Genomic DNA, 27,788 nt, shown 5'->3' on the forward strand with positions numbered 1-27,788 from the left:
TTAAACCCAATGCTGATAGGGCACCTATAACAAACCCGATAATATAAGTGAGGTGATCTGTAAACTTTGACAGTGACCGTATCTGGAGGCAACATATGTCAGAATACGCACTCTACAGATATTGAGCGTCGTATCTTTTCTTTTAATATGTCGGTTGTATTTGTTGTCACAAGTTTATTATCCAGTGGGAAAATGTCCTCCCCATGGCAGCCCTAAAGGGTTCAGACAAAAGCTTAAAAGCTCAGAAAAGGCTTCATTTCAATCGTAACCTGTATTCAAGGTTAGGAATATACTGGAATTCAAGTAGGAAACATGTGTGATCGTACACCATATTTGTTTATCTCCTGGCGTCTCACAACAGACAAAACATACTTAACAAATGAGTATGGACAGCTGGTAAAAGTGACAATATGTTGGTTTTCTCTTTTCGCAACCACATTTACAGTAACAATTGAGCTCTTGTGATAAAGGCTTTGAGAGTCTGCACATTTTTGGTTCAAGTACCTTGAAAGTGCTTGAATTTTACTCTTAAAGCTGCATAAACTCTATGATGAGGATGTCTCTATGGAAATTCCCCTAATTTACTATATTATATAACATTCAAATACACATACTGTGTTAGAGTTGATTTGTATTTGTCAAACCCATGTGAATTTAGTGTTGTGTTGCAGTTAAGGTTGATACAATTCTGTTGTCACCACAAATCTCCAGCCTGTGAAACAGCGCTAGCAGTCATTATAGAAGTTATTTGAAAAGCTGGTTAGCTGCACACTGGGAGTAACCACGCAGGGACTGTATGTTGGAGAGATCACTGTATATGAGATGCAGACTTAAGAGCTTGCACTATATTCAATATTGTCTGTTAAATACCATTAGTTGATTAGATTAGTTTGAGGGTCCCGTTCAGCCTGCGTGACGTAAACGTCGTCATCTACCGTACCCGTGCAGTTTAAAAGTGTCAGCGTTGTCATCTGCTGGGCACATCCTCCAAGCTGATGGTATTTAGAGCTACTGGGCTCAACCGGCAATGTGTCAGCAGCTGTTTGTGTGAGATGGGGAGTATAATCAAGTCTTTAGGTGTCAACTTGGCAAACCTCACGGCGTGTAGAATCCCATTGAGGAGGCTGTCCCTTTTCCGAGAATGTCTGAAACTTCATATGGGATCCTGATGAAGCTCTATACTTGCTGATGAATTATATCCTCCTACAAGGATATCTCCATTACACAACAGTGACTATGCCATCACTGACTCGTAGTGTTTGTCAGATGCTTTCAATGGGGGAGAAAAAAGCAAGTAATTTAGTGCACACACAGACTTTCTATTTGACTCACCCACTCCGTCTACCTTCCCTAGGCACAGACTTTCTCTCCCCGCCCCCTCTTTCTCTTGTGCCTTTGACAGCCGCAGGGAAAACAATAAATACCCACCTTCCCCCCAGAGAGCTGCCGTACGAGGCCGGCAGCATGCTGCCTTGTCGACAAACTGCCTGCCAGTGGCTCCGCGCCCAGCTCTGGGCCAAAGGCACTACTACTACTACGACTGACGGGGACAGCTCAGACAAGCAACCCGCCAGCAAACCAGTTAGTCAGCCGTCCAGCCTGTCTGCCTTCCTTTCGGCACATTACCCATTAGTCTTGGCAGCGACAGGCTCCTGCACACTTGTGGCGGATAGATAAGGCCAACTGACAAAATAGTGTTTGGTTTTCCTTTTGTATTTGTGCTCCGAGGTGTTTGATTGGACGGCAGGTTCAGGGTTGTTTCCATACCGCTTCTAGGCGATATCATTCTGGGCCCAATTGGTTATCTCGTATGATCATGAGAAATATAAATGAAGAGCTTTATAAATGCACACATTTTAACACAAAATGATTCAATATTGCTTCCTTCTGGCATCGCAGATTGAGCATGAAATACAGCCTTGCTTCAGCGTTCCTATAAAAGGCGTTTGTCATGTAATGTCAAAGAATGTCCCACCAGTCCAGGGATGGGGAGATAAAAAAAGATCATGGACTATATTAAATACATTTTGGGGTCACAGGATGGCAGGCAGAGCTTTCCTTTGAAAGTAATACAACTGCGATTGGACCATAACCATAATCTCTGAAGTTATCCGCGTAGAGTTGTGAGAAAGTACACAAGCACTTGGTCACACACACACACACACACACACACACACACACACACACACACACACACACACACACACACACACACACACACACACACACACACACACACACACACACACACACACACACACACACACACACACACAGCGAGAAGATGAACTGTGGTGGTCAGACAGTTGTGAAACCATGGTGTGCTTAAGCTGCGGTGTCACTGCCGGCCTGACCAGCAAAACATAAGCAGATGAGACAAAGATGGGGACAAACTCCAAAAGCTGTTGATTTATACACCGACTGATGTTTTTTTTTTAAAAAAGTGAGTTAATTTCTCATTTAATCATCTCTCTGGTGTTTTATTTATGCCACACGTCACTTTTAAGTATGGAAATAGTTTTTGTTGAACAAAGCTAGTGATTTTATGATTGGGCCAGCCAGCATTTACTTAGAGAGGGATTGGGTTGTGTTTTGGGACGGCGGTGGATTAAACAATTTGGCAGTAACATCAGTCAGCATCCCTCTGTCTCTAGTAGAGAAAGTCAGTTCATCGGCTGTTTCATTCAAGCTTTAAAAAAAACACTGACAGTCAGTGTCATGACTTCCTGTATCTGGCCCTTTAAATTAAAACCCCTCAAGCCTTTTAGGCAGAGCTGAAGCAATTAATCGAGTCACCCGATTACAAAAATGATGATTCTTTTAATTCCTATCTCAACGCGTTATGCGGCCTGTTCAGCACAGGGATTGATGTTCCACACGGACGTTTTTTTGCGGATGCACACCACTACATCCGGAAAAGGCACTCAAAAAGAAGCCAAAAGGGTGCAATGTGTCAACTGCAAACTAGAACTGTTAAGCCACAACAGCATGACACCGACGATTCGATGCGTAACGGTAGCTGTCCTCGCTCATGAATGTTAAACATAACGTCACCCACCTGATCAGTCTTTATAGTTTGTGTAAATGTGACAGCGGAGTTTTGTACGTTGCTTGTTGTTACGGTTAACGGGAAGAGAGCAACTCACTCTTCCTGACAATACACATCTCTAATTCATTTTCTAAATTAATCTATTTGTCTTTGAAACCTGTTTTAGTAAAAATGTGTTTCGTTTAGTTTTGTTTGAATAGTAAACTTATTCATGGTAAATTAATTGTATTGCCTTCAACACACTCATCTCTCCCTCTCCCCCTCCTCCTCATGTGCACACTCAAACACAAACACACACACCCCCCACTGTTAGGTTACTACACCAAATAGGCCTACCCCCAGTGGTGGATTAAGGTGGTCTTGGGCCCCTAGGCTACTGTTTGTTTGGGCCCCCCACATTATTAATTGTGCTTTACCAGAAAAAAAAAATGCTAGAACAGAAGAAGCGTCTGCAACCTTGGAAAACCCTGTCAATTTAGGCATTTTTGCTGTTCTTTCAGTCATTGTGCTTCTCTTTTTCGTGTATCACACTTCTGACATTTTGCTGCTGTACTGTGTAGTAACAGTAAGTGAGGCATCATTTGACAACAAAACTGACCTTATTAACCTGCTCACATGATCGGGTAAATGTGTCCCATATCTATCCAATCAGTGTCTTCATTTTTTGATTGTTTCTAAGGCCCCTAATATGAGGCACCCACCCTCCAGTGTAGTAAATGAATAAATTAAAAAATAGTCTGGTCAATCCAGGGCCTGTGCACACCTGGGGCACCTAGGCTGCATCCTAGGCCAGCCTGTGTGTTAATCCACCTCTGCCTACCCCAGACATAATCCATATTTCTGCAAAATAACGCAAATTATAATACATTTTTATGCAAAATTATATACATATAGTTTTTTTATCCGATTAATCGCTGGAATATTTTCTCAATTGACAATTTTTTTTTTTCCTGCAACCAATAGACTTATGAAATTTTGGTCAGCTAATGATTTGGGGGCAAATGGGGGGGGGGTTTGATCCTTATTGACTGATCTTCCCACGACAGTAGCGGCTTGTAAGGCTGAGTCAGTGCTCACTGAATGCCTGTGCCAGGTGACAAAAACAATGTAGAGTTTGCTTTTGAATTACTGTCGGTACATTTTAAGGTTGTGATGTCACTTGAGGACAGGGTGTGGCTTCATAATTGCGTATGTCACTACACACAGAGAGACCCACCTGCTAAATGAAAACGTTCAGTCCCACTTGACATTTTTTGAGACTTGCAATCGTAACCTGGTTTCGTTCTGTACGCAAGCGTCTTATAAGCTTGCTTTCACTTCCATTACAGGTCATTTTGCTGTGTACTGTGTTTAATCCCACACGTACGTAGTCTCTAGTGAGAAAACATCCATCGTCAGTGGTCCTGGTGTCTCACCTCCGTCTTTTGTCTCTGCAGGAACACCATCTTCAACGAGCCATCTCGGCACAGCAGGTATATGGCGAGAAGCGGGACAACATGGTCATCCCGGTCCCCGAGGCAGAGAGCAACATCACCTACTACGAATCCCTCTACCCCGGGGACTACAAGATGCCAAAGCAGCTAATTCACATACAGCGTAAGTGAGCTTCCATACTGGCACATTTGTGATGCTGAAAGCAGAGGAGTTTGATGTTGAGGATTAGGGATCTCAGTTGTTTCATTAGGGTCTAATAGTGTTTCTTGCAAATACTGTATATTGGATGCATTAAGTGTGCTTTGGGGGATTTGACCACAAATATAAGTGACAATGAGTAAGAGTATTCCACCTTAGTGTACTTTTTTACTTGTAAACGTCACTAAAGCCTATATCATTTCAGTAGACACATTGATCTCCAACACACACACACACACACACACACACACACACACACACACACACACACACACACACACTGTTTTGTCTGCTGTCTGACTAATTTCAATGTTAACTCAGGTTTAAAACGTAGAAAAATTCAGTTTTGATCCTTGCCGGGTACTGAAAGTGTAGTGTTTGTTCCAAAATATCAGGGGAAGTTAACTAATAGTTGTCTGTCTAGTTGTGGCTAGACACTCCAGCTGCAAGAAGCAAGTGTCTGCCCAAAAATATTGATATGAAAAGGGAAAAACTGAGTCCAGTCACAGAGCTTGCTGTTTAGGTCTTGACAATAGCCATGTAGCCCATCTGTCATACTTCATTGCCTTGATGGAAGCGATTTGCTTTAATTAAATTGTGACTGAAGTTATCACTCCAAAGATGAAGCAGCAATACTCTTGTCTGCGCTCTAATTGTGCGTACAGCTGTGCATATGTGATGAACGCTCGTTTTATTTGATTTCAGCAGAAGTGACAGTGTTCCTGCTGTGAGATTTGAGGCAATTGTCGAGAGCCAGAGAGGAAATGAGTGGCTTTGAATTAGTCTGACGTGGTGTGACATGACTGTCTCACCGGTCACGGAGGCTTGAGACTGACTAGAAGGCTTAAAAAGCTGCAGCACAGTCAGAGCTTTCGTATTTTTCTATCCTTTGAGTCACAAGTATGGTCACTCCAGACCATTAGGAAAGGGTAGAGTGTCGCGTGTTTAAACTAAAATGATACTGATGTATGTTTACTGTAACACAGACTCCATTAAATCATTGTCTGACAGATATTCTACAGTAGCGCTGGGTGCAATGACCAAAATCTCATCACAACATAGGCCATTTCAAATCCCCTTAACGATAAATATCAGTCTTTTCCCCAAAACGGCACCCCCGCCCCCCTTGAAAGTCAAGTCAATTTTCTTTAATTGTATTTTCTGAATAGCCTCAGATCGCAACAGGAGTCATTTAAGGACACCTTAAGAACAGCTCTATACTTTGTCCTTTTAGTAAACAAACTAAACAGCCTTCTGTTATTGATCTTATTCACACGACAGCATGTCAATTCTGTCTCTACACGTGTGTTTAACAAACTCTTTGAACAAGTTAATCTCCAATGTACTCCAACCAAATTGTAAACTGCTGCTCCACTACTAATGGGGAAAAACGAAACTGAAACTTAACAGAGATCCTTTATTATTTTGTTTGAGAAGATGATTCACTCCTACAAAAAACGACTAAAACAGAATTAAACAAGCTGTAATTTTTCTTTCTTACTTGTTCTTACTTTCTTTATTTTGTTGTGCTTCAAACTGAAAAGTGATTTCTGATTTAACGTTGGACTGTCTGTTGGGAAACATTATTTGAACATTTTGGAAAAGTATTTAAAGACAATTTCTGATGCTGAGTGTAGCTCATTGTGAAATACACTGATTTAATCTGAGTTTGCATTGTGGCTCCGATTATTGCTCGTATAATTGTGATCCTTCTGCCTGGTGTGTGTGTGTGTGTATACAGTATGTGCATGTATATTTATTTGCTTAATGTAGGGTATCAATAAAGGCAAAATGCATTTTCCCAGTACATTCTTGGGATTTTAATTATTTTTAATTGCACTGACCGCACAGCAGTGCGTGCACGTGACTCCAGAGCTGCCCATTGTCACACAGCCTGTTACTGAATGAGCTCTGAGTGAGTGAGTGAGTTTTTCTGGCAATTTAATGAAGAGAGAAACGCAGTCTATGGCCGCCTGTAATGCACGGAGCGACTCCTTCAGCTAACGTCTGTTCACACACCTCTCAGCCTGTAAAGTGCATGATTTATGACACAGCGATATGAAATGATAGACTTTTTCTATCATCATACGACATCGTCATATCGCACAGCCCTATTCTGTACATTTGTTAGTTCCACTCATTTCAAATGCCTTCAATTGAATGAAAGGGCAAATGTGGTGTCACTATTAAGGATGCACCATAAAGAATTGTATAGTGTGTATTATTCTGATTATGAAATTATAGCCTTAAATGAAGTCAAATTGCTTTCATTACCTTAACAAGCATTACACTGTGATACAGTAGGTGGAGGTATGCAGCTTTAGAGTTGGTTTGTGATATGCTTTTAAACACGTTGAGTATACATTGTCTGATTTAACAGATTATGTCAGCATTTCATTTTAATTCTCATGCAAAATACCTCAAAATGAGTGTTTGAACATTTGAAGAGACAGAGCTCTTTGTTTTTTTGTTGTCAGTTTGAAATGGTCAGGTCAGAGCTGCGGACTATCAAATCCTCCATCTTTGCTCATACCCTCAGGTGTACAGAAACTACAGTTTATGAACTTCTTTTGAAAAGTAAATACTCTGAGTCTGCTAGTTAAACCCATAAAATCATTTTAATGCTTTACATGGACTTCAATGTCATCATGTATACGGATTACAATACAGTTTGCTTGACTAACAATATATGGAGGGATCAGGAGAATGAAACGGTCCCAGAATGTGAACAACTTTTCTTGTGAAAATGCAATGTAGTAAAGCCCCCAAAAAACAATATAAAATGTATGCCAATGCGGCACGGTGGTGTGGTGGTTAGCACTGTCGCCTCACAGCAAGAGGGTGTCTACGTGGGTTTCCTCCGGGTAATTGATGACTCTAAAACTGCCCGTAGGTGCGAGTGGTTGTCTATCACAGGGCACATAGAGACAAACAGAGACAGACTGGCGTCCCGTTCAGGGTGTACCCCGCCTCATGCCCAATGTCAGCTGGGATCAGCTCCAGACATAATCTTACCTGGAATCTAGTGTTATAATCATTGCTCTGAGCAGTGGGGTCATGACCTTTTTATTGGTGGATTGTTAATGCGTTCATAATGTCTCTACACTGCTTGCTTTTCCTGTCATGTGCAGTGCTTTGAGCAAATGCCATTCAAGCAATGTCTGACCGTTCGGCTCCACTGGAGCTACTAGTTGACTGATTTGCATCCGACGACTGTAATCACACTCTGTACTCCAACTAAGGATGGGTGTGAGTATCCCCATGAAGAGGGAATTTGGAGGTTAAAGAGGGAATTCTGGGAAAACATACGTTCCCATCCCAAATTCCAACACGTTTTCTGCAGAGGTGGAGTAAACTACTAGCTGTTAGCAACACCGCTAACAACAGTGGAAATATTGTATTTTTAAAATGAGACAGCCGCCCGACAGCTCCTCGCAGGCACAAGTTCTCCACCATCTCTCTTTTCTGTTCTTGAATGGGCAGTTGGCAACAGAGCCTCTCCCAGCTGTTAACAGGCTGTATGCTACCTGGCTAGCTGGTAGCTATAATGTTACCCAGCATTAAATTTGGCAGTAAAAAGCTGTTAATGGACAATTATTAGTGTTGTAAATTGTTGTCACGAGTTGTGTGTGTCATGGTGTTTACCCTGCAACAGAGGGATAGCTGTGGATTGTTATAAAGTCATAACCGTGAGTGAGAAGTACGCAGTAAGTCTTGTTAAATCGTGAAATTGAATTGTGACTGGAAACAGTTAGTCACTGTAGGCTGCACACACAAAAGGTACTTTGTTGTCCTTCTGTAGTTTGACTTTTTGGTATGCTTTTCTGCATCAACAGTGACTAAAAGTAGGCCTTCATTAAAAGTCTGCATTTGGTATTTCAAAGGGATTGTCAGCAGTGACTAAGTTAAGTGAACTTGGCTGGAAGCTGTTGGCTGTTATACAGTGCTGCTCGCAGTGCTTTCAGTCACTACCGGACCGATCAAGCTGAATTCTGAATTTCCACGGAGAGTTTGCTGTGGAGTCGGAGTATAGAGGTGGTGTCACTGTGGACAAAATAAGCTAAGCTGTCACACCAAAAGCTGATCTGTATATGGGGACTACAAAAGGCAAAGAAAAGAGTGTGAACACCAACAGAATGTGGCATTGAATTTTAAACGAAGCACACAGATTGATCATAATCAGACTCCATCGTCTACCACTTAACTTTTCCCACAGGCTTAAGTTTTGGTTTTACATTTATTCCAAATCTGGAATCCCATAGACTCATCTATCCATGTCTAACGTCTGTTTCCTTTTCTCGACTTCCCTGCAGCTTTCAGCTTGGACGCAGAGCAGCCCGACTACGACCTGGACGCAGAAGATGACGCGTTTGTCAACAAGCTGAAAAAGAAGATGGAGATCAGCTTCCTGCAGTTTGAGGAGATGATTGACAGGCTGGAGAAAGGCAGTGGACAGCAGGTTGGTACTGTGTGATTCTCCATGTGCCCTCCAAAATACAGCCAGCTGTAAAAAAAAAAAAAAAATACTGTGATACCTGCTTTAAATAGTAACACATATTACAGAACACAAAAAGCCATTTATGGTAAGATGCCGTCAGCATAAAAGCCCTCAATAACCGATTTTTCATCCTCGCCACTGTATAAATGTATCTTTTATTCATCAAAGTGGAACTCCTGGTTGTTTCTTTTAGGCGGTGAGCCTTTCGGAGGCCAAACTGCTGCTAAAGGAGGACGATGAGCTCATCAGGGAGGTCTTCGACTACTGGAGCCGCAAGAGGAAAAACAGCAGGGCCAACTGTCTCATCCCCAACGTCAAGCAGGAGAAACGGGATGGCTCCAGCACCAGTGACCCCTATGTGGCCTTCCGACGGCGCACCGAGAAGATGCAAACCAGGAAGGTCGGTCGTCTTTACACATTTTTATTCCCAGTATGTATGGCTGTGATTAGGGATCGACCAATATGGATTATTTTTTTGGGTCGAAACCGATTTAAAAAAAAAAAAAAAAATGTATTTATTTTATTTTTTTTGCGTCAGCCTTAGCAGACAACGATACGGACCGGCTATTTTCTCAAGCCGATATTCGGAGCTAGTGCTGCTTTTGCTCAATTTACCTCATAAAAATGACACAAAGACGATAACAAATGTTGCGAGTCTCAAATAAAAAAAAATGGACCATTTATTGAACCTAAAAGGCGTATCCAGTACCACGGAGATCCCTGTGAACGCCTGTCTGTAAATAATGGCGGGAAAAAAACGAAATCAGCAAACGCAGCAGCCTGCATCGGCCGATACAGATGCACCTAAAAAAAAAAAAAAAAAGATATTGGCCGGCCGATGTGTCGGCCTATCACTAGCTGTGATTGTGGCCGTGTTCCATGGTGGTTGTTGGATTCTTTTTGTTCGCAGGTAAAATAATGGCAAATATAAATATCCCATGTCTTGTTAACATTGGCTGTTGTATTGAGTAGTTGGACATGCTCTCAGCAGGAATATGAAAACAACGGGGAAGAACTGGTGCATTCTCAGACCTTAGTGCAGATAATGCTTTCTCTTAAACAGGCTCCCGTCCTGCATGAATCTCACAGTGATAACATTTTACTGTTGCCGTCTGTAATAAATGGTTTGCCGGTTTGCCCTACTGTAAACACTATATAAGGCTAACCTGTGATGTAGACCCACTATATTCTCAATACCTGACAGACTGATGAAACAAGAATCCTGTCAGGCACCCGAACCCCATTCAGTACGTGACATTCGTTTAGATTTTGTCCAAAACTAAATTAATTCAACCGTGTGGCCAGTGTTCAATGAACAACATCTCACTTCACACGCTTGGAACAGTTATTCCAAAACCGTGCACGACAGGATGCTTCACATATTTTCAGTGGACAGCAGCTTACTGAAGCACAACGTTTGGGTAGAAGACCGAGAAGCTAGAGAAAATGAGTCGTGGGTTGACTTGGAGAAGACTTGGAGTAAAATGCTATTTTTTTATTATTATTCTTTCCGAAATCTGTCCTAAGGTAAATTCTTTGGGTAAGATTCCTGACCAATAAGGGAATAGTTCAGTCTCGTATGTCATTTGTTTACAACTTTGGAGCGCTGTTGAACATTGAAAGCAAACTATAGGTGTGAAAAAGTAGTGAGAAGTATTGTGTTGGCACACAGCATTAGCGTTTGCTAATGCTTTGCGTCTCAACAGAATGAATTAAAGGCAGAAGTGTGAGCTTTGGTCTGCTTTTCAATGGTTCTCTTTGTCTGCTCAACAAGCTTCTCTGTGAAATGATTAAGGAAGTTGTTACTTCTAGTTCATTTAGAAAGAGACTAATCAACACGATCAGAGATGTTTGAATACATACGACTAAACATGTCAAGTCCCGACTCCATGAACAAACCAAAAGTTTGGATAAAAACGCTCCTTCCTCGCCCACCAAAGTGACCAGATTTTTATATATGGGCTCCAGTGGATTTTGCTACATTTGTGATACAACACTGCTGAACCTCCCGACCCTCTTGTAAAGGATGTATATGCCACCAAGTGGTCATTTTAAGAATTTAGCCTTGAGGTCAACGTGGTTCTCAATAGGTTGGATCCCATCCAAGCAACTTTTTATAATTGTTCAAAGTTGTAACGCATCAAAAACCTGCCAGATGTTGATTTCCACATTTGATGAACACAAATCAACATGCAATACATTTTTAAGACCGCTCAGTCTCGTCTCATCTTCAGCCTCTTATCCGGGGTCGGGTCGTGGGGGCAGCAGCTCTAGCAGGGGACCCCAAACTTCCCTTTCACAGACAGCTCAGTGCACATTTTAATATTATAATTACTAATAACCTCATTACTTTTTAATTACTTGCCAGTTTTAGCTTTGAAAGAGAACTTTATTAGTCAAGTGTCTTCAGTGTGAGCCTCAAAGCACCCATTAAGTGCTTTTTAATAAAGTTTACATCTACTCTTTATAGCATATGTTTATACGCTGTTCTTTTTAAGTGGCTCATACCCGTTCCTTCCTTCACCACTCAGAACCGTAAGAATGACGAGGCGTCCTACGAGAAGATGCTGAAGCTGCGCAGGGATCTCAGCCGAGCTGTCACCATCCTGGAGATGATCAAGAGGAGAGAGAAGAGCAAGAGAGAGCTGCTGCACCTGACACTGGAGGTCTTTGAGAAGAGGTAACCTGCCTCCTCCGGGGCTGCATATCACAATGCATTAGTCCAGAATTAAAACACAAACGAGTGAGACGGCCGGGCCACGTTTTAAAGGGAAAAGTTGAGTGACTGCTCAGTGTTAAACTGAGATAAAAGAAGAGTTAAAGCTATGGTTTTCCATACGGGTACTTTGCTATTGGCAGCGTTCACAAATGCATTCTCATTGATATAGTCTGAGGGGGGAAACTTTCCACTTTGTGTGAGACTCTGATTGTTGGAAAAAACGTTTTGGCTAACGCTGTTTTCCCCGTTCTTCTCCAGAAACGTCATGTCGGACTATGGCGGTGAGGTGATGGCGGAGGTGTTGGCTGAACGGGCGCTGGTGAGGCCGCAGATCATTCCCCTGGTCCCCGTCACTAACCAGTACCGACACCAGGACCACATGGACCTCAAAGACTACAAGTCCAAGGTGAGGCTCCCTATTAAGAACAGACCTCTGACACTTGACTGTATAGTTTTAGAGAAACTGTAAAAAGTGCGTCCCTCCCCATGAACCTCTTATTGCACATTTAATCCACACAAAGTTTGAAGAGTGTCATGTATCTAAAAAATACATATTGTCACTTTGTTCTGAGCAAGAATAAAGATCGTGCGTCCTCTCTAAAGATGGTTTTAAGGTGCTCCGAAGTCTCACGAATTCTCTCTTCTTTCGCCCTTTAGCCAGAGAAGACGGAAGTTCCACGACAGAAGAGGAAGTACGAGAAGAAGCAGAAGGTGTTGCCTCTCTCGACGGGTGCCCACCACCACCCGGGACCTGTTGTCTTCAATGCCAAGGACCTAAACCAGTACGACTTCCCCAGCTCGGATGACGAGCCCTACTCCCAGGTACATGCACAACTCACACAAACAAACTCACTCATACAAAGCCGAGCACATTACGCAGACCAGGCATTACCACTCGGTTCACAAAACGTGTCGACGTTGGATGTGTTAAAGGGAAACTGGGACAAATCTCTGAATCTGCATCTCCAATTTAGCCTTAAACAGATGAGATGACAGTCATGATGTGATAGTGATATGACATTGAAAATAAAGCAGAATTGTCCATGGTTGCATATTCGGACACTTCCTTGAACACCCACAGACGGATTTGGTGTGTTGTCGAATTGAATTCACAGCAACAAAGCTAGAACACACTGAAAACGCTGTTCCTTGAAGGGACTTAAGGGAAATGATAAAAAACATTTGAGTATCTCTGTAACTACTTAGTGCACTGCAGCCTCCCCAAGCTCGCTCCATACCTCCACTTCCCCGCGCTATATCCTTTTCGTCTTGATGAATCCACACAATATTACAAAACCACATTAAGATGAGTGGGTTGGCTTCAGTGTTATAAATTCTGCTCTTCCCCTGACCTTAGACTGACCTTTTAACCCCCATGTCCACAGCTGCACTCAGGCTCATCAGATGCAGAGGAGGAGAACGACCCAGATGGTGCCTACGCCTTTCGCAGGAAGGCAGGCTGCCAGTACTACGCTGTAAGTACCGGGGTCATCCACACAGTTTATAAAAAAGCATATTGGAGCTTTACTTTTACATGATGGTGGGTTTAAGGGTCACGATGCCTCAGCAGTGAAGCCCTGAGGTGCTTTTTAAATGCTTTGTGCAAGCACGTTAGATTAAGAATGATGATCCACATCGAGGTGGTGTGTTTAGAACATGCTGTAAAAGGTGTTAGATGCTTATCACTGTATTTAAATGTATTGTGGTATAGCTGTTATAAAGAAGAGTTGGTGAGAAAGTCTATATCCAGTAGGAGAGAGTTATTTGGGGGGTTTTTAGCATGCCATTTTCACATTTAGTTTACAGTTTTTAAGTTATTCTCAACATTCGATGCGTGAAACTTTGACACGGTCAGGAAAACAGCCACTCAGATCGCAGAGATCCGAGTTATTGTACCCAGACAAAAAGAATGAAACAGGTGACATTCAGCATCCTGTCTTGTTTCCAGGCTCGTCAGGACCGTGTGGGTAGCTGGCCATGGAGCGGACCTTGGGACGGCGGTTTGGCAGAAGCTCGCTTTCGCTACAGTCTCACCACGCTCACCGTGCCGCGGCGCTGCCTTGGCATGGCTCGGCGACGCGTGGGACGAGGCGGCAGGTCGGTTAAATATCTGTCAAATACAAACCTTGTTAATGAATTGTGCATGCTGGCATAAATGTCACAGGCACGGTGGCGAATAGTTTAGCTGCAAACAACTTTTCCAAGACGTTGAAGGAAGATTTCTGTCATTACTCTTTTAAAGACTTAGACAAAGTATTCTTATCTCATCACTTAAACGAATAATAACAAAGGCTGTAATAATTGAGCCTCAGAAACAATGTCAGACAGTTGAGGCCTAACATCCAAGCACAAGACCTGACCTTTTTCATCTCACACAGGGTGTTGCTGGACCGGGCACACACGGACCACGACAACGTTTTCCACGGACTAGATCCCGACACGCTCGACCTGCCTCTTCCCCCCTCTTCTTCTTCTCCTCCACCTCCTACAACTACTTCACGCTCACCGGCCACCGACAAGTTTGCCAGTACCTCAGAAACAAATACCTCGGACAGAAGTTCCTCCTCCTTCAACTCCCCTCTTTCCTCTCCCTCTTCCACGGACCTCAGTCAGATACTGTTGAATATAAAGTTGTGCCGATGGAGGCACTTTAGACCACGGACACTACCACTACATGAGCTGGACAATGCCCACCCGCTATTCAGGAAGTTGAGTCGAGGCCTGAAGCGACCAGTCTCCACAGCCGGGAGACAGCCCTACAGCTCTCAATGCCCGGCGAGGGTTGTCCCTGCACCCCCACCCACTGCTGGTAAGTGGATCGGCTGCCATCTCTCACACACACACACACACGCACGCACGCACGCACGCACACACGCACACACAGTGGAGTACCCATGTCAGCGACTGTTGTAATGACTTTGCATTCATGGCAGCTTGGGGCTCACCATCTCTGTTTTAACTTTGAAGGATTTATTTTATTTAACACAAATATTTTATGAAAAACTGGAAATGCATACACACACGCGCCACTTATCTTCCACCTATGAGTTTGTTTTCAAGGGTCAATTTCCTCATTTAGCTACGTCAACACTTTACGTTCTCTTTGCCTGGGTGTTGAGATATCTCTGCTGCTAAGATTTCTCCTGTTGCCCCTCTACAGTGAAGGTGATGAAAAACAATTGTGCAGAGAAAAAATTGGAAAATGACATTTCAAAATCCTGCAGCAGTGCGTTTGCTACAAACTTCATCCCCATTACTCCTGATAATCAGTTTTCATGGATTATTAAATGAAAACTGTTAAGGTCTATGGCTTACGGAAGAACCAGTTGTTGTTGTTGTTGTTGGGATTAAATTCCATATTCTTCTGATTGTGTTGGAGAGGAGGGGGCACATCAGAGTGACAAGATACTACTGTCAGTAAATAAAGAAATGTGTGTTTTGGTTGATCCTTAAGAGCCACCTGCAAGTTCACGGAGGGTTCTGCGAAATAATTCAGGACGCACACTCTTGTCAGATTGCTTCCTTTTTATCCCGGTGATTTCTTCTCTCTTTATTTTCACCCGGATAATAATAAATATATTTTTTTCTTTACTTATTGGGAGTTTCCATCCTGCCCTCCTAGCTGCATTGTGAACTTTGTATTGTGTTGTTCATCAGGTACAGCTGTTGTTTGGCATTCACAGCGCACTACCTCCCGCCACACCCTGTCCACAAGGTGTCAATTAAACCTGGAGTTTCATAAATAAATTCATGAGATGCAATGGATTTGTCAGGGTGTGTGGACAAAGAGACGTGGAGCGTTGAATACAAACTAAATGCCACAGGTCCCTGGTGGTATTGCTGTGAGGGCAGCCACACGGGTTGTGTCTTAATGTCCCTGCAAGCAGTTTACAGGTGGTGTGTGCGCGTGTGTTTTGTTGTGGATGAAAAATAACTGCATATTGATTTCCTCTTGAAAAAGTGATCAGCTTGTAAAGTAGCATAAAGAAAGTGAAGGACACAGATTACTGACTACAGTCATGGTTAGTGCTGAATTAAAGAGTGCAGTATTTTTGATTAAATGTGTCAGATTGCACGACAGGCATGACGGGCGTTCCAGATTGAGGCGGTGCCAGAGGACGAGGTGTGACTTTCAGATGATGAGTTCTGGATCCTGAGAGCTGAGGCTCACAGTGCAATATTGATTGTCTGTGATTCCCTGAGGGGAAATGCCATGTTAATACCTCGAAATGTGGGAATGTGACTTCCTAATCAATAGAAAGCAAATAAAGAAAGACTTAAGACCATGTTATTTACAGCAGAAATGACTGGGATGCGATAAGGCCATTTTAACAGGCATTAAAGTGTCTGTCAGTGCAGTGTCAAACTACTAAGGTTGCTGACCCCTGGTCTGTCTGAAGGGCTCAACATGCGTCAACCAGCCCTCCTTCACCATTAGACCATCGTGTCTCTGAGCAGGAGAGTTTTTTTCTTAAAGTAGTGTGGTATTTTCAAATCTGTTGCCAACTTAAGAACTTACAGAAATGTGTTGAGTTTATTCAGACGAAGCACGTCCATGGCAGTGGCACCTCTACTGCACACTCCACACCTTGTTTCTGCACCAGTGTTCTTTGTTTAAACCAGGGTTTTTAACATGTATAAGATTTGTCGAATTTTCCAGCGGCCGTAGCGTGCGTGCGTGCGTGCGTGCGTGTGTGCGTGTGTGTGTGTACCAGCCAATCATATGGCAGTAACTCAATGACGATATGCTGCTGTTCAAACTGAGCATCACAATGGGGAAGAAAGGTGATTTTAAGTGACTTTGAACGTGGCATGGTTGTTGGTGCCAGACGGGCTGGACTGAGTAATTCAATAAAAGTTTGCAAAGTGACACGAGTTGTATCCGCCGTATTGTCCTGAAACTCATCTAGTGGGCTGTTTATTGAGCTATAGCAGGGAGCTTAGTGAAGAACTGGACAATAATGGTATGGATCTAATGTTCAGCTTTGTAACAAACCCTTGTCTCTCTCAGCTTTCACAGCCGAACAGTACCAGCGGCATCAGGAGCAGCTGGCCCTGATGCAGAAACAGCAGCTGGAGCAGATCCAGCTGCAACAGCAAGCCAACAGCACCGCCACTACAAACAGCACAAAGGTCCGTATCTCCCCACGTCTGTTCTGGTCGTCTGACTCAAAAAGAGCTGATTTCTTTTCAAATGTTCCTCATCGGTGACTTTAAGAGTTCTCTCCTCCCCGGACAGGGCCTGTCGAATACATTGGACCAGGCCAGCGCTCAGTTCGCCGCCTCAGCCCTAGTCACCGCAGACAAACTGCTGGCTCTCAAAACCAAGGAGGAGCTGGCCCTGGGAGGCGGAGTCAATGGCGTCCTCTCCCCCTCAGGTATGACAAACCCTCCACACAACCACTGGTAGGGCCGGTGCGCTCGGGTCAGTGGGCTTTAGGCCCTTGATGACAGAGGAGGATCTCCATCACTGATACCAAGATGGCTGAAACGTCTTCTGTAAACAAACTGACACAATGAGTCTATAAGGAAACGATGATACACCAGTCGTTCTGAGCGTGATGGAACTCTACAAATTGCAGTAATGCTGGAGTAGTTTTCCTCATTATTTTATTGAATGATGGGTCTCGATTATTAACTCCATTATTTTTGTCTGAAGACCACCTCCATTATTCACAAGCCCCACTGGGAATGTTTGATCACCTCTACACCGACACTTATCTCAGCCTGGGAATTGTTTGTGCCTCCAAAATCGAATGTGATTTGAAAAATAAAGCACCCGCAGAGTTATAACAACTGAAAGCAATTAAAATGTAAAGTGCACCTCACCCAAGAGTTCCAATACAGTGACACTGAGCAGACAAAGCAAACAATGAGGGGGAAGTAATTGCGGTCCTAAAACCCATAATGGAGTGCACCACCTGAGCAGATAACGGCACAAAGCCGAAAGAACAAAACCCGCAGTACTAACGTCCCGACGGCCGCTTCAGGCAGCAGGATTTGGGCGATTAATGGAGATTCCATTCTGTCACGTTCTCCGTTGATATAATTGTGCAGATGAAAGCGTCGCACCAAGGATCCGTCTTTTTTAACGGGTAAAACTACTGAAAACAGTTCCTTGTGATTCTGGTGGAAAATCAGTACAGCCACCTTAAATAAAGCATCTTTTTCCGCGCGATATACATCTACTACTGTTCTTACTACCACAAGATTAGCTGTGTCGAGATGGTTTGACATCCTTACTTACATGTGTACATACTCAACAGCTAATATTGATTTATTATAGATCAGGGGTGCCCAATCCTGCTCCTGGAGAGCCAGAGCCCTGCATGTTTTAGGTGTCACCCTGAGCCAACACACCTTACTCTAATGATTATCAAACCTGTGACAAGCTTCAGCTGCTGTCCTCGACGAGCACATCATTAGACTCAGGTGTGTTAGAGCAGGGAGAAACTTCAAACATGCAGGGCCGTGGCCCTCCAGGAGCAGGATTGGGCACCCCTGTTATAGATGATTACAATTCACAGATGCGTACACTGCGTTACTCTGCATATTCTGTGCTTCAAGTTTGAAAACAGGAGTCTTCCTCAAAGAACAGTTGATAATTGAAACCATCCGTCTCTAAAACCACCCCCCCACCCCCCCCCCCCACCCCTGTCACGACCACTCACCCCCCCCTTTCCCACCACCACCCGGCCTCTTTTAACCCCCTCACAGGTGTCTACAAGGGCTTGCACCTCTCGAGCACAGTGTCCCCTTCTCCCGCTGCCCCGGCTCCACCCACCGCTACCCCGACACCCACCTCGCTCCACCCCTGCACCACCACCAGCTCCACCTCCACCACCAGTAACAACAACGGCACTGCCCACCCCGCCAACATCACTACCACTAACGCCGCCGCCACTCAGGTCCTGCTGGGAAACAACAACAACAACAGCCTCCGTCTGGGTGTTCCCACCGGCAAGCGCGTCCACGCCCCCCGGACGCTGAGCGCCAACATGTCGACATCCGCCTTAAAGCTCGCTGCCGCCGCAACCGTCAACTGTCAGAAACCCAAGGTCACTGCGGCATCAGCCTCGCCGCTGGACATAGTGCCCAGGTGAGAAAACCATGCAGCCAGTGTGAGGACGTTAAAGGGTGGAAGAGAGAGCGCCACGATGGTGTCAGAAGGATGGCAGGTCTGTGGAAAAGAGAGCTGCGGTCACACGAGACATTATTACTTCAGATGTAATCAGTCCTGACAGATTCATCCAGCCAAGTTACAGGTGTGCTAAATAAAGTAAGATCCTCTTTACATGCACCACAGTCAATAATGATACATCAGTAACACCAAAGCAAATATGTTATGCTTGCAGCTGTGCTTTTGTACTAAAGCACAATATACCAGAAAACAGAAAAGACTTGAAATAGGTCAGTTTTGTCTCCGTTGACAGTATTTTTTTTTAGTAGTGGGGAAAAGGACACGTGTGTAAAAGGGTAGTGAGTGACAAGTAAAGTACGTTTCCACTGCAGGAACTTCACATCACAGGTTCTGCTTTTGTTTCTGTTGTTCTGCATCTGCCACCGTGCTTGGAGAAGTTCTTGGAACTAAATGTTGGGTGCTGCTAAATGCAGGCCCCAGGTACTTAAGGGCCATTGATCACCATTGGTCAAGCAGATGTGCTACATCACATTAAATTCTGGCAAAATTTGGGATCCTGCAAGCAGCCTAAGAGTTCGGGAAAAAATGTCAGTATTGCCCATATTTCTTAAGTATGCCACATACTACAGCATGTATAGCCTGTCCTTGGTCGGGCCCAAAAGGGTAACACCAAACAAATGAAGATCTCCAATGTTATTACCATGGCCTGGGAACGTTTAACAGATAATTAGTGGGCATGAGCTGCCATCTATCAAACCCAAAACCAGAGAAGTAAGTTAGAAACTTGTGATGTCATCAAGTATAAACATGGGTTGTACGGGTGCTTGGAGTCCTTGAAAACGCTTGAATTTTTAATGTTAATTGTGTATCACTAAACACAATTGTAGTTGTTTTACAGCATAATTCGATCTTAGCATGATAAAAGAAGTGAAATCAATATATATCAATATATATGTATTTGTAAGCTGTAAGGTGCTGGAAAAGCATGTTAATTAACCTTGAAAGGGGCTTGAATTTGACATTGGGAAAGGTGTAGGAACCCTGTAAGCCTGGGGTTTCTCCATAGACACTATGAATATTTTCTTTTTTACGCACAATGAGCTTTGCTGTACAGTTGTGAGTTACTCAGAACATTCCCCTGATGCTCTCCCTTTCATTTACAGCAGCTTTCACAGTTCACGGCGTATAGAGCTGCTCCACCCTTTAAACATGATCACACTACACATGTGAGTTTCAGCGCTCCAGTTTGTGGGTTTGGGAGAGAGGTGTTCAGTCTCAGACCAGAGGAACAACACGTATGCACTTTGATCCCTTTTAAGGCAGGAACACAAACCTAAAGTTTAGGATCATCCAGCTCTCGTTCCTTTTTAAGTTTGATTGAACTTGCTGCTGAAGTAAGTCGAGGGGTCGGTCGCACTGTTGCCCTTTTAAATGGCACACATCCAAAACAAACAAGTCTGTGTAATCCAGAGGAAACCTGAGCAATCACTCTGCACTTAAGCCTCACAAGGTTCTTAAAAGTCCAGGTTATGAGAACTCAAATTACAGCTTTAAGTTCCTACAGCACATTGATAAAAGTTTTAAATAACTACTTGTGGCTAACTCTGTGTCTCTTGCCTTTTTGTTTTTCCTCCTCAGGGAGAATCACGAACAAGACAAGCCAGCACTGAACAGTCTATCAGAGAACACAGTGGCCATGGAGGTCACGTAGCCTCCCGTGCGCGGCGCGAGGGAAGCGTGACTCCGTTTTGTTGTTGTTTTTTCAGGTGCTATGCATCGTTCGTTAGCGGCGAAGGCAAAGTGGTGGCGGAATGAGCAACGGCAAGGCTGGGTTTCCATGGCAACTGTTTTTGGGACTTAATTGCAATGCTCGTCTCGTACATTTTTTTTTTTCTCTCCCCCAATTTCCCTATTTGTTACTGTTAATAAGAGATCGTCTGTAAATTCTTAATATGGCAATTATATGTACAGTACTGCATATTTGTAATACCCCCCCCCCCCCACACAACCACCACAACCACCCCCCTGTCCTTGTATATAACATTACTTGAATACAGAATTGTTCATTTGTGATGTTTTGCACTCGAGATATTGAAAAAAACAAAAAAATCCAAATTAAAAAGAGAAAACGACAAACTGCAACTGGTGCGAGTGTGAGGTGTGAAAGTTGTGCCACAGAAAAATGTGTGTCATCACATGCATGGTGCGAAACCTGCTGTTTGATCTATTTATTGTGCCGTGTTTACAAAGGGGTTTTTTTTGTTCGTTGATGTTTGTTTTTTATCCTTTTTTCTCTCTTGTTTTTATACACTGTGCCCCTCACCGGTCCCCTGTGCTGTAGTCAGTGTTTAGCTAGATTAAAAAAAACAAAAACTCTATTTTTTTTTTTTTTGGATGTTGTGAACATGGCCGGAAGCGCGCCCCCCTTTTTTTTTTTTTTGCCGGGGCGTTCTCCCGCGGTGTTCCCAGGTGTCATGTTGAATCCACGGAGACGTGCACTCGTACACGTTCAGACGCGGGGCGGTGGAAGACAGGTGTGAATTTGTGTGTCGTGGGCATCAGTTTGTCAGTGGGTGAATCCGTTTCCACAGAGCTCTTCCATACATACTCTATTCCTGAGACAAGTAACAAAACAATGGGGACGACTCTTTCCCAGAGCTGCTTCTGACTTATCTAAGCACTATATAATTTGTCTGTGATTGATGCTGCTTTTGTATGATTTTGGCGTCCGGTTTGCCCCGGGCAGCCTCACTTACTTTTCTCTAAAAGATAATCTCCACCTCCCCTTATCATTTTTTAAAAAAAATTATTTTTGTATCTCCCTTTTTATTTTCTCCTCCTGATAAACGTCATTCTTTTGTTACTTGTTGTTCTTTAAAAAAAACTGTAATGGAGTAAAAAAAGAAACAGAAAACTGCAGTAACTGACATTTATTATCATTCCAGCTTCGACGTAAAAAGGAAGAAAACATGTATTAATTGAAAACGGAGGAAAAAAAACGTGTTTCTCTACTTTTTACAAACTCTCCAGAAGGCTGAGAGGCCATGAACCACGAGTTTTCGGGTGCCTTCATTTGGGAAAAGAGAAGAAAAGAAAGAAAAACATTTTAAAAAAAATCACTCTCTTCTGTGAAGAGTTGGGTACTGAACAAGGCTACTTGTAGTTTTTCTTTGTCTGTACCACAATCCCAATGCCCATTCCAGTGGCCCAGTGGATTCATGACTTGTTTTGTTTTTGTAGATCCTTCTAACACACACAACACACACACACCGCACACCACACACACACACACACACACACACACACACACACACACACACACACGAAAGACTCAAATCCTCTTGAATTGTCACAAAATGAAATAAAAATCCAGGGCATTATGTCTTTTGACCAGCATGTCTCCTTTATTTTTTTGTTGTCTTTGTCTTTTATGTGTCCTGGAGTGAAGAGGCTTGTCTGCAGCGTGGTGCTGTCTCTCTCTCTCTCTCTGTGGGGGAATAACTACCAACTGCCAGCCAAACTTTGGCTTTGAGTAACAACCGTTAGTCCCTTTGGCTCTTATCCAGCCACCTACGAAGCTGTTGGCTCTGTTTTGTTTCACGTGTGTCAAGTAAGGACATGAATGAGTGCTGAATGTTGTAGTGAGCGGAAAAACTGCAACAAAGCATTTCATTTGAAAGTCCTGCTAAAGTATGATGGAGGTGGTGGGTCAATCAGGTGTGTGTGTGTGTGTCTCTCTCTCTCTCTCTGTCCGTCTCTGTCTCTCTGTGTGTGTGTGTGTGTGTCTATCTCTGTCTGTCTCTCTCTCTCTGTGTGTGTGTGTGTGTGTCTATCTGTGTCTGTCTGTCTCTCTCTCTGTCTGTGTGTGTCTGTGTCTCTGTCTGTCTGTCTGTCTGTCTCTGTGTGTGTGTCTCTCTGTCTGTCTCTGTGTGTGTGTGTCTGTCTCTCTCTCTCTGTCTGTCTCTGTGTGTCTCTCTCTGTGTGTCTGTCTGTCTCTGTCTGTCTGTGTGTGTGTGTGTCTCTCTGTGTGTGTGTGTGTCTCTCGCTGTCTGTCTCTCTCTCTCTCTCTGTCTGTCTCTCTCAAGACTGAGCAACCTGGGGTTTCAAGACGTGCCACTCAAACTCTTCTGTAGACGATCAAAGTAACGGGCATCGTTGTGGATCGTAGACGCAGTGATCGGCCAAGGAAACTTAGTGCAGCAGATGAAAATCAGATCAAGATTATTTCCCTTCAAAATGTGAAGATGTCCAGCGGTGCCATCAGATCAGAACTGGCAGAAACCAGCGGGGCCCGGGTACATCCATCTACTGTCCCGAGGAGTCTGAACAGAAGTCGTATTCATGGAAGAGTTGAGGCCAGAAAGCCAAACCTCCAACGTGGAAACGAGGCCAAGTGACTCAACGATGCACAAAAACATAGGAACTGAGGTACAGAGACACGGCAGCAGGGTCCCTGGACTAATGAGTCGGCTCTTCAGTGTAAAGAAGAACCAGAAGTCCTGGAAGTGGTCGTACGGCCCCACAGAGCCCTGATCTCAACATCGTGGAGTCTGTCTGGGATTATAGGAAGAGCCAGGAGGATTTGAGGAAGCCTACATCCACAGAAGATCTGGGGTCAGTTCTCTGAGGTGTGTGTGTGCAAGTGAACCTAGAAGAACTGATGCTGTTTGAAGGCAAATGGTTCTCACACCATATATTGATTTGATTTAGCTCTCTCTTCTGTTCAGTCGCTGCATGTTGATGAAAATAAACCACTAACACTTCCATTCTTGAAAGCATTCTTAGTTTACAGCATTTTTTCACGCCTGCCTGAAACTTTTGAACAGTAGTGTATAAACTGTTTATCAGTGGTGACTGCTCTAAGACTGCAAGGGAAGTTTAGCTTCCCTAAAATGTCACCAAAAATAAAAAGTGGTGAAATATGCTGAGTGTACATTTCATTGACTAAATATGCACTAGAAAGCTTCATCTTTAGTTCAGAATCAGCTCCTTATCACAGGGAACCGGAGCAACCTCCTCCTCAGTCATCCCCAAAGCTCCACAGCTCTTTACACAGTGGGACGCTCAGATAATACTGACTTCAGTGGGGAAGCGTAGAGCGGGTTGTTCCACTGCCAATAGTATCCAGCTGCAGACCCGGAGCACAAGCCCCTCACTTGACAAAGCCCCTTGCTTGACGGAAGTGACGGTGTCAAGTAAGGGGCTTGTGCTCCGGGTCTGCAGCTGGATGCTACTCTCTACTGCAGCCAAACTAGACGCTCATTGGATAAATGCTGGGCTTTGTCCTGCCCATCAGACACTCAGGTCTATAGGACAGTGGGCTGGCCCGGACGCTTGGCTTCTGCATTATGATTGGATGAGCTGTCTGAGGTGGAATCCTTTTTTGATTGACAGCTAAATGAGCGAATCAGCGATCTTGAAGAATAAACATCCATCGGAGCATTTTCCAAGTTTTTCATTTCGTTGTTCTGAACTGATCCGGAGACTTTACCAATCCGTTGTGTTTGGCGACTCTGTTATGTCACTCTGCGGTTTCTTTCCCCAACGAGCAGCAGCAGCTGCGGAGCTTCTCCCCCCCGTCACTCACACTCACACTCACAGGCGGTCACACTTCACAGTAGCCTGGCGCAGCAGCTCCAGCTGGGCCAAGGCCGTTTAAGCAGCCGAGCTCCGCTACCATTGAGAGGACACTGGTCAAGTCCCTGGAAAACACGCCTAGTTGGTCCTCTGGACTATGATTTTGGTGTGGGTGTTAATGTATTTTGACCCTTTTTATAGTAAAAATGCTGCTTAAATAAACGGAGTCTCTTCGGAGACGAGAGGTGAGGTACGGACAGATGAGAGGTGAGGCACGGACAGATGAGAGGTGAGGCATGGACAGACGAGCCTCCCTCCAGATTGCGCAATCACTCACAAACTGGATTGAGCGCGTGCAAACGGCACGTGCTTGTTCCCATTTCTGTTTATGTTTCCAATATGATGGTTGAGACACTTGATAAAAGCATACGTCTTCTTTTCCATGGTGTTCAGTAATATATTTTACGTATTTGTGTAATATTTACATCTTATTGATGTGACATAAATCCACAGGGAGGATGCTGCCCTGAGGCAGGCAGTACCTCTGCCTCAAGGAAGGCGGCGATAGTGAGCAGCCTGATAGCCTGCATCCAGCCAGGTCACGGTGAACTCTGACCTGTGTGCAAAAAGCAAACACAGAAGTGTGCTGTGCTACTGTAGAGCTAAGGACAAGCTGTCATCTCTCCCCCTGAAAATGGAGGATTTGATTTCTAAACTAAGACATTTTCCAAAACTGGACTTTCAGTCAAAGCAAGAAGTCATTCACAAGTAAAGGTAAGATATACTGCAATATACAGTCATTTACAAGTAAAGGTAAGATATACTGCAATATACAGTCATTTACAGTAAAGGTCAGATATACTGCAATATACAGTCATTTACAGTAAAGGTAAGATATACTGCAATATACAGTCATTTACAGTAAAGGTAAGATATACTGCAATATACAGTCATTTACAGTAAAGGTAAGATAAACTGCAATATACAGTCATTTACACAGTCAGTGTTTTAAATGGTTTTCAGCATCCTATTCTCTCCTCTTCTCTCATCCTATCCTATCGGCATCCTACTGTATGTTTGTAAATCTGACTTGTGAGTCAGTGCCTCCCCAACCCCAACCCTCACTGCACGTCACTGCTGAATATGTGTATATGTGTATATTAAACACGGGCCCGTTTATACTCACACTGCCTGGGCCTCGGAGAATGCTTCTTGCTGCCTATACGTCATCACGCCGTAACACGTCACACGCATTGAGGACGTCATCGTGATGCGTGGCTTTGTTTACAGATCTTTCCATAGACCTCGGAGTTTTTGTGCGTCTTGTCGACTGTTTTTGAATCTTTTCATCGACCAAATCTGCAGTAAACACTCCACCTCCGCATCACACCAACGTGAACCTTTCACCGCCATTGTTGTTGTTGTTGTTAAATGTCCGCGCATGGTCCCTCCTTCTTTTTTCTATGTCCGAACAGGCGCACATAAATTACGTAAGAACCGTCATAGACCTCGTGCTCGTGCTCGTACATGTGCAAACGTGCTTTACATTAGCCCACCTCTCTCGAACGGGCCGTGGACGGCAAGTGTGCCGCACCTAGGCGCGGTGGGGTTGCACTCACACTGGTCAAACGAACTAGACTTTGGCCGTGAAACCTGTTTGGGCACGGCACGGATGGACAGTGTGAGTGCGCCCTTCCATGGAAATGTCAAATCGGATGCGTTATGGGCACAAACGCACTTCAATCTGTTGGTTCTCCGTCCACAATATATGAAGCTTTCCTGCTCACTGCACTGGCGTGGCTGGGCCCAGATGTAACACCCAGTCTGAGGAGTCCCTGCAGTGATCGCATTGGCACATATGAAAACTGTTTTAGTGCCTAATTCTGATGTTTCAGTTTGCAGAGACTGCACTTGTTTCTGTGTTTAAAGCTGCACTTCAGTTGGAGAAATGAAGCCGAGTATGTGGGTGTAGTGAATGTGGGTCAACGAGATCATTGAAACCGTTCAGTGAGTTTCTCTGTAATGCACATTTCGCCGACACCGAGGTTATTCAGGACTGTGTGCTGATGTAGAAACCGAAGAATCTTTTGTTGCACACTGCTGCATTGCAGTAGAGTGTTAAAGAGTATTGGATTTGGGGAAAACACGGATTTGTTGTGAGAAAAGCCAGTCGGGAACGCTGCAGCTGTTTACCCGCGGCACTTATTCATTGAAAACCGCAAATTGGGTTGGCTAAGGGATGACATTTAAATGTAAATTCTGCTTCTGAGAGGAGGGAGAGAGGGAAGTCGATAAGGGCAGGAAAAATAAATGAGCCAAGCCGCAGTCTAACTTCCAGAGACTGCGGTAACTTGATCGTATTTGGATCTTTGCCTGTAATTGCTTGTTCAAAGGGGGGAGAGGAAAAACCTTCAATGCAAAAGTTTTAAGGGATGTAAGAGAAGCTGATATCTCGAGAGAGTGTACATCTCAAGGCAGTACGCCGGGACAAGACCTGTCTGAGATAGTCTGAAAGCATATATGCGGCTGTCGTCTTGCCCCAGTTTTGCAGTCAGACGTAAATGCAAGGTTTTACAGTGTAAAAAGACAACATTTATAGAAATACAGCTGCCTATAGACCGTCAGTTACCTGAACCAGTACTGAATTTTCCTGAGTTTACGGAGCTCGTCAGAATAGGTTTGATGACTTCACTTTGACCCAGACTGAAACATGTCAACGTCCATCAGATACTGTAGTTTCCTGTGCAAACATTTCTGGTTCCCCTGACGATAAACTGTTCATTAACCTTCATCAGGTCAAAGTTTACTTTTGTCCCAATACGTCGGGCGGCAGTAGCTCAGTCCATAGGTGACTTGGCTGACTCGGAGGGTCGCTGGTTGGAGAGGTGCCAGTTCATCTCCTGGGCACTGCCGAGGTGCTGTTGAGCAAGGCACCGAACCCCCAACTGCTCGGGGCGCTATGTAGGGACTCTTATCATGCCACTACTCTTATCATGCTACTGCAGAGGTTTGGTGTTATCTTCAGCAGTATTAGTGGTTAAAAAAGGTGTTCTAATGCCTTCACCGTACTGCCCCGAGCTAATCAGTGTTAGCCACGTCCGGCTGTTAGCGACTCTCCGGCTTTCTCCGTTAATAGTTCATACACAAAAAAACCATCTCATCTTATTTCTGC

General features: G+C 44.1%; 1 protein-coding gene across 5 annotated transcripts in view; it reads left to right on the forward strand.

Annotated features, from left to right (window-relative positions):
* Positions 1 to 22,407, forward strand: part of LOC310957221 (enhancer of polycomb homolog 1-like) — a 36,498-nt gene extending 14,091 nt beyond the window's left edge. For 3 of the 5 annotated variants that reach the window (XM_083927697.1, XM_083927696.1, XM_083927695.1), the window contains 13 exons: positions 4,486 to 4,645; positions 8,995 to 9,140; positions 9,373 to 9,579; positions 11,711 to 11,859; positions 12,157 to 12,304; positions 12,556 to 12,720; positions 13,284 to 13,373; positions 13,847 to 13,995; positions 14,277 to 14,707; positions 16,910 to 17,031; positions 17,138 to 17,276; positions 18,616 to 18,997; positions 20,678 to 22,407. In XM_083927697.1, coding sequence (XP_083783823.1) covers positions 4,546 to 4,645; positions 8,995 to 9,140; positions 9,373 to 9,579; positions 11,711 to 11,859; positions 12,157 to 12,304; positions 12,556 to 12,720; positions 13,284 to 13,373; positions 13,847 to 13,995; positions 14,277 to 14,707; positions 16,910 to 17,031; positions 17,138 to 17,276; positions 18,616 to 18,997; positions 20,678 to 20,750 — 2,301 coding nt within the window. In that variant the 5' untranslated portion in view covers positions 4,486 to 4,545 and the 3' untranslated portion in view covers positions 20,751 to 22,407. Of the gene's footprint in view, positions 1 to 4,485; positions 4,646 to 8,994; positions 9,141 to 9,372; positions 9,580 to 11,710; positions 11,860 to 12,156; positions 12,305 to 12,555; positions 12,721 to 13,283; positions 13,374 to 13,846; positions 13,996 to 14,276; positions 14,708 to 16,909; positions 17,032 to 17,137; positions 17,277 to 18,615; positions 19,178 to 20,677 lie in introns of all 5 variants that reach the window. The other 2 variants (XR_014593504.1, XR_014593505.1) reach the window with 2 other exon arrangements.
* The last annotated feature ends 5,381 nt before the right edge of the window (positions 22,408 to 27,788 follow it).

The sequence above is a fragment of the Echiichthys vipera genome (assembly GCF_963691815.1).
Source record: "Echiichthys vipera genome assembly, chromosome: 15".
NCBI classification, from domain to species: domain Eukaryota; kingdom Metazoa; phylum Chordata; class Actinopteri; order Perciformes; family Trachinidae; genus Echiichthys; species Echiichthys vipera.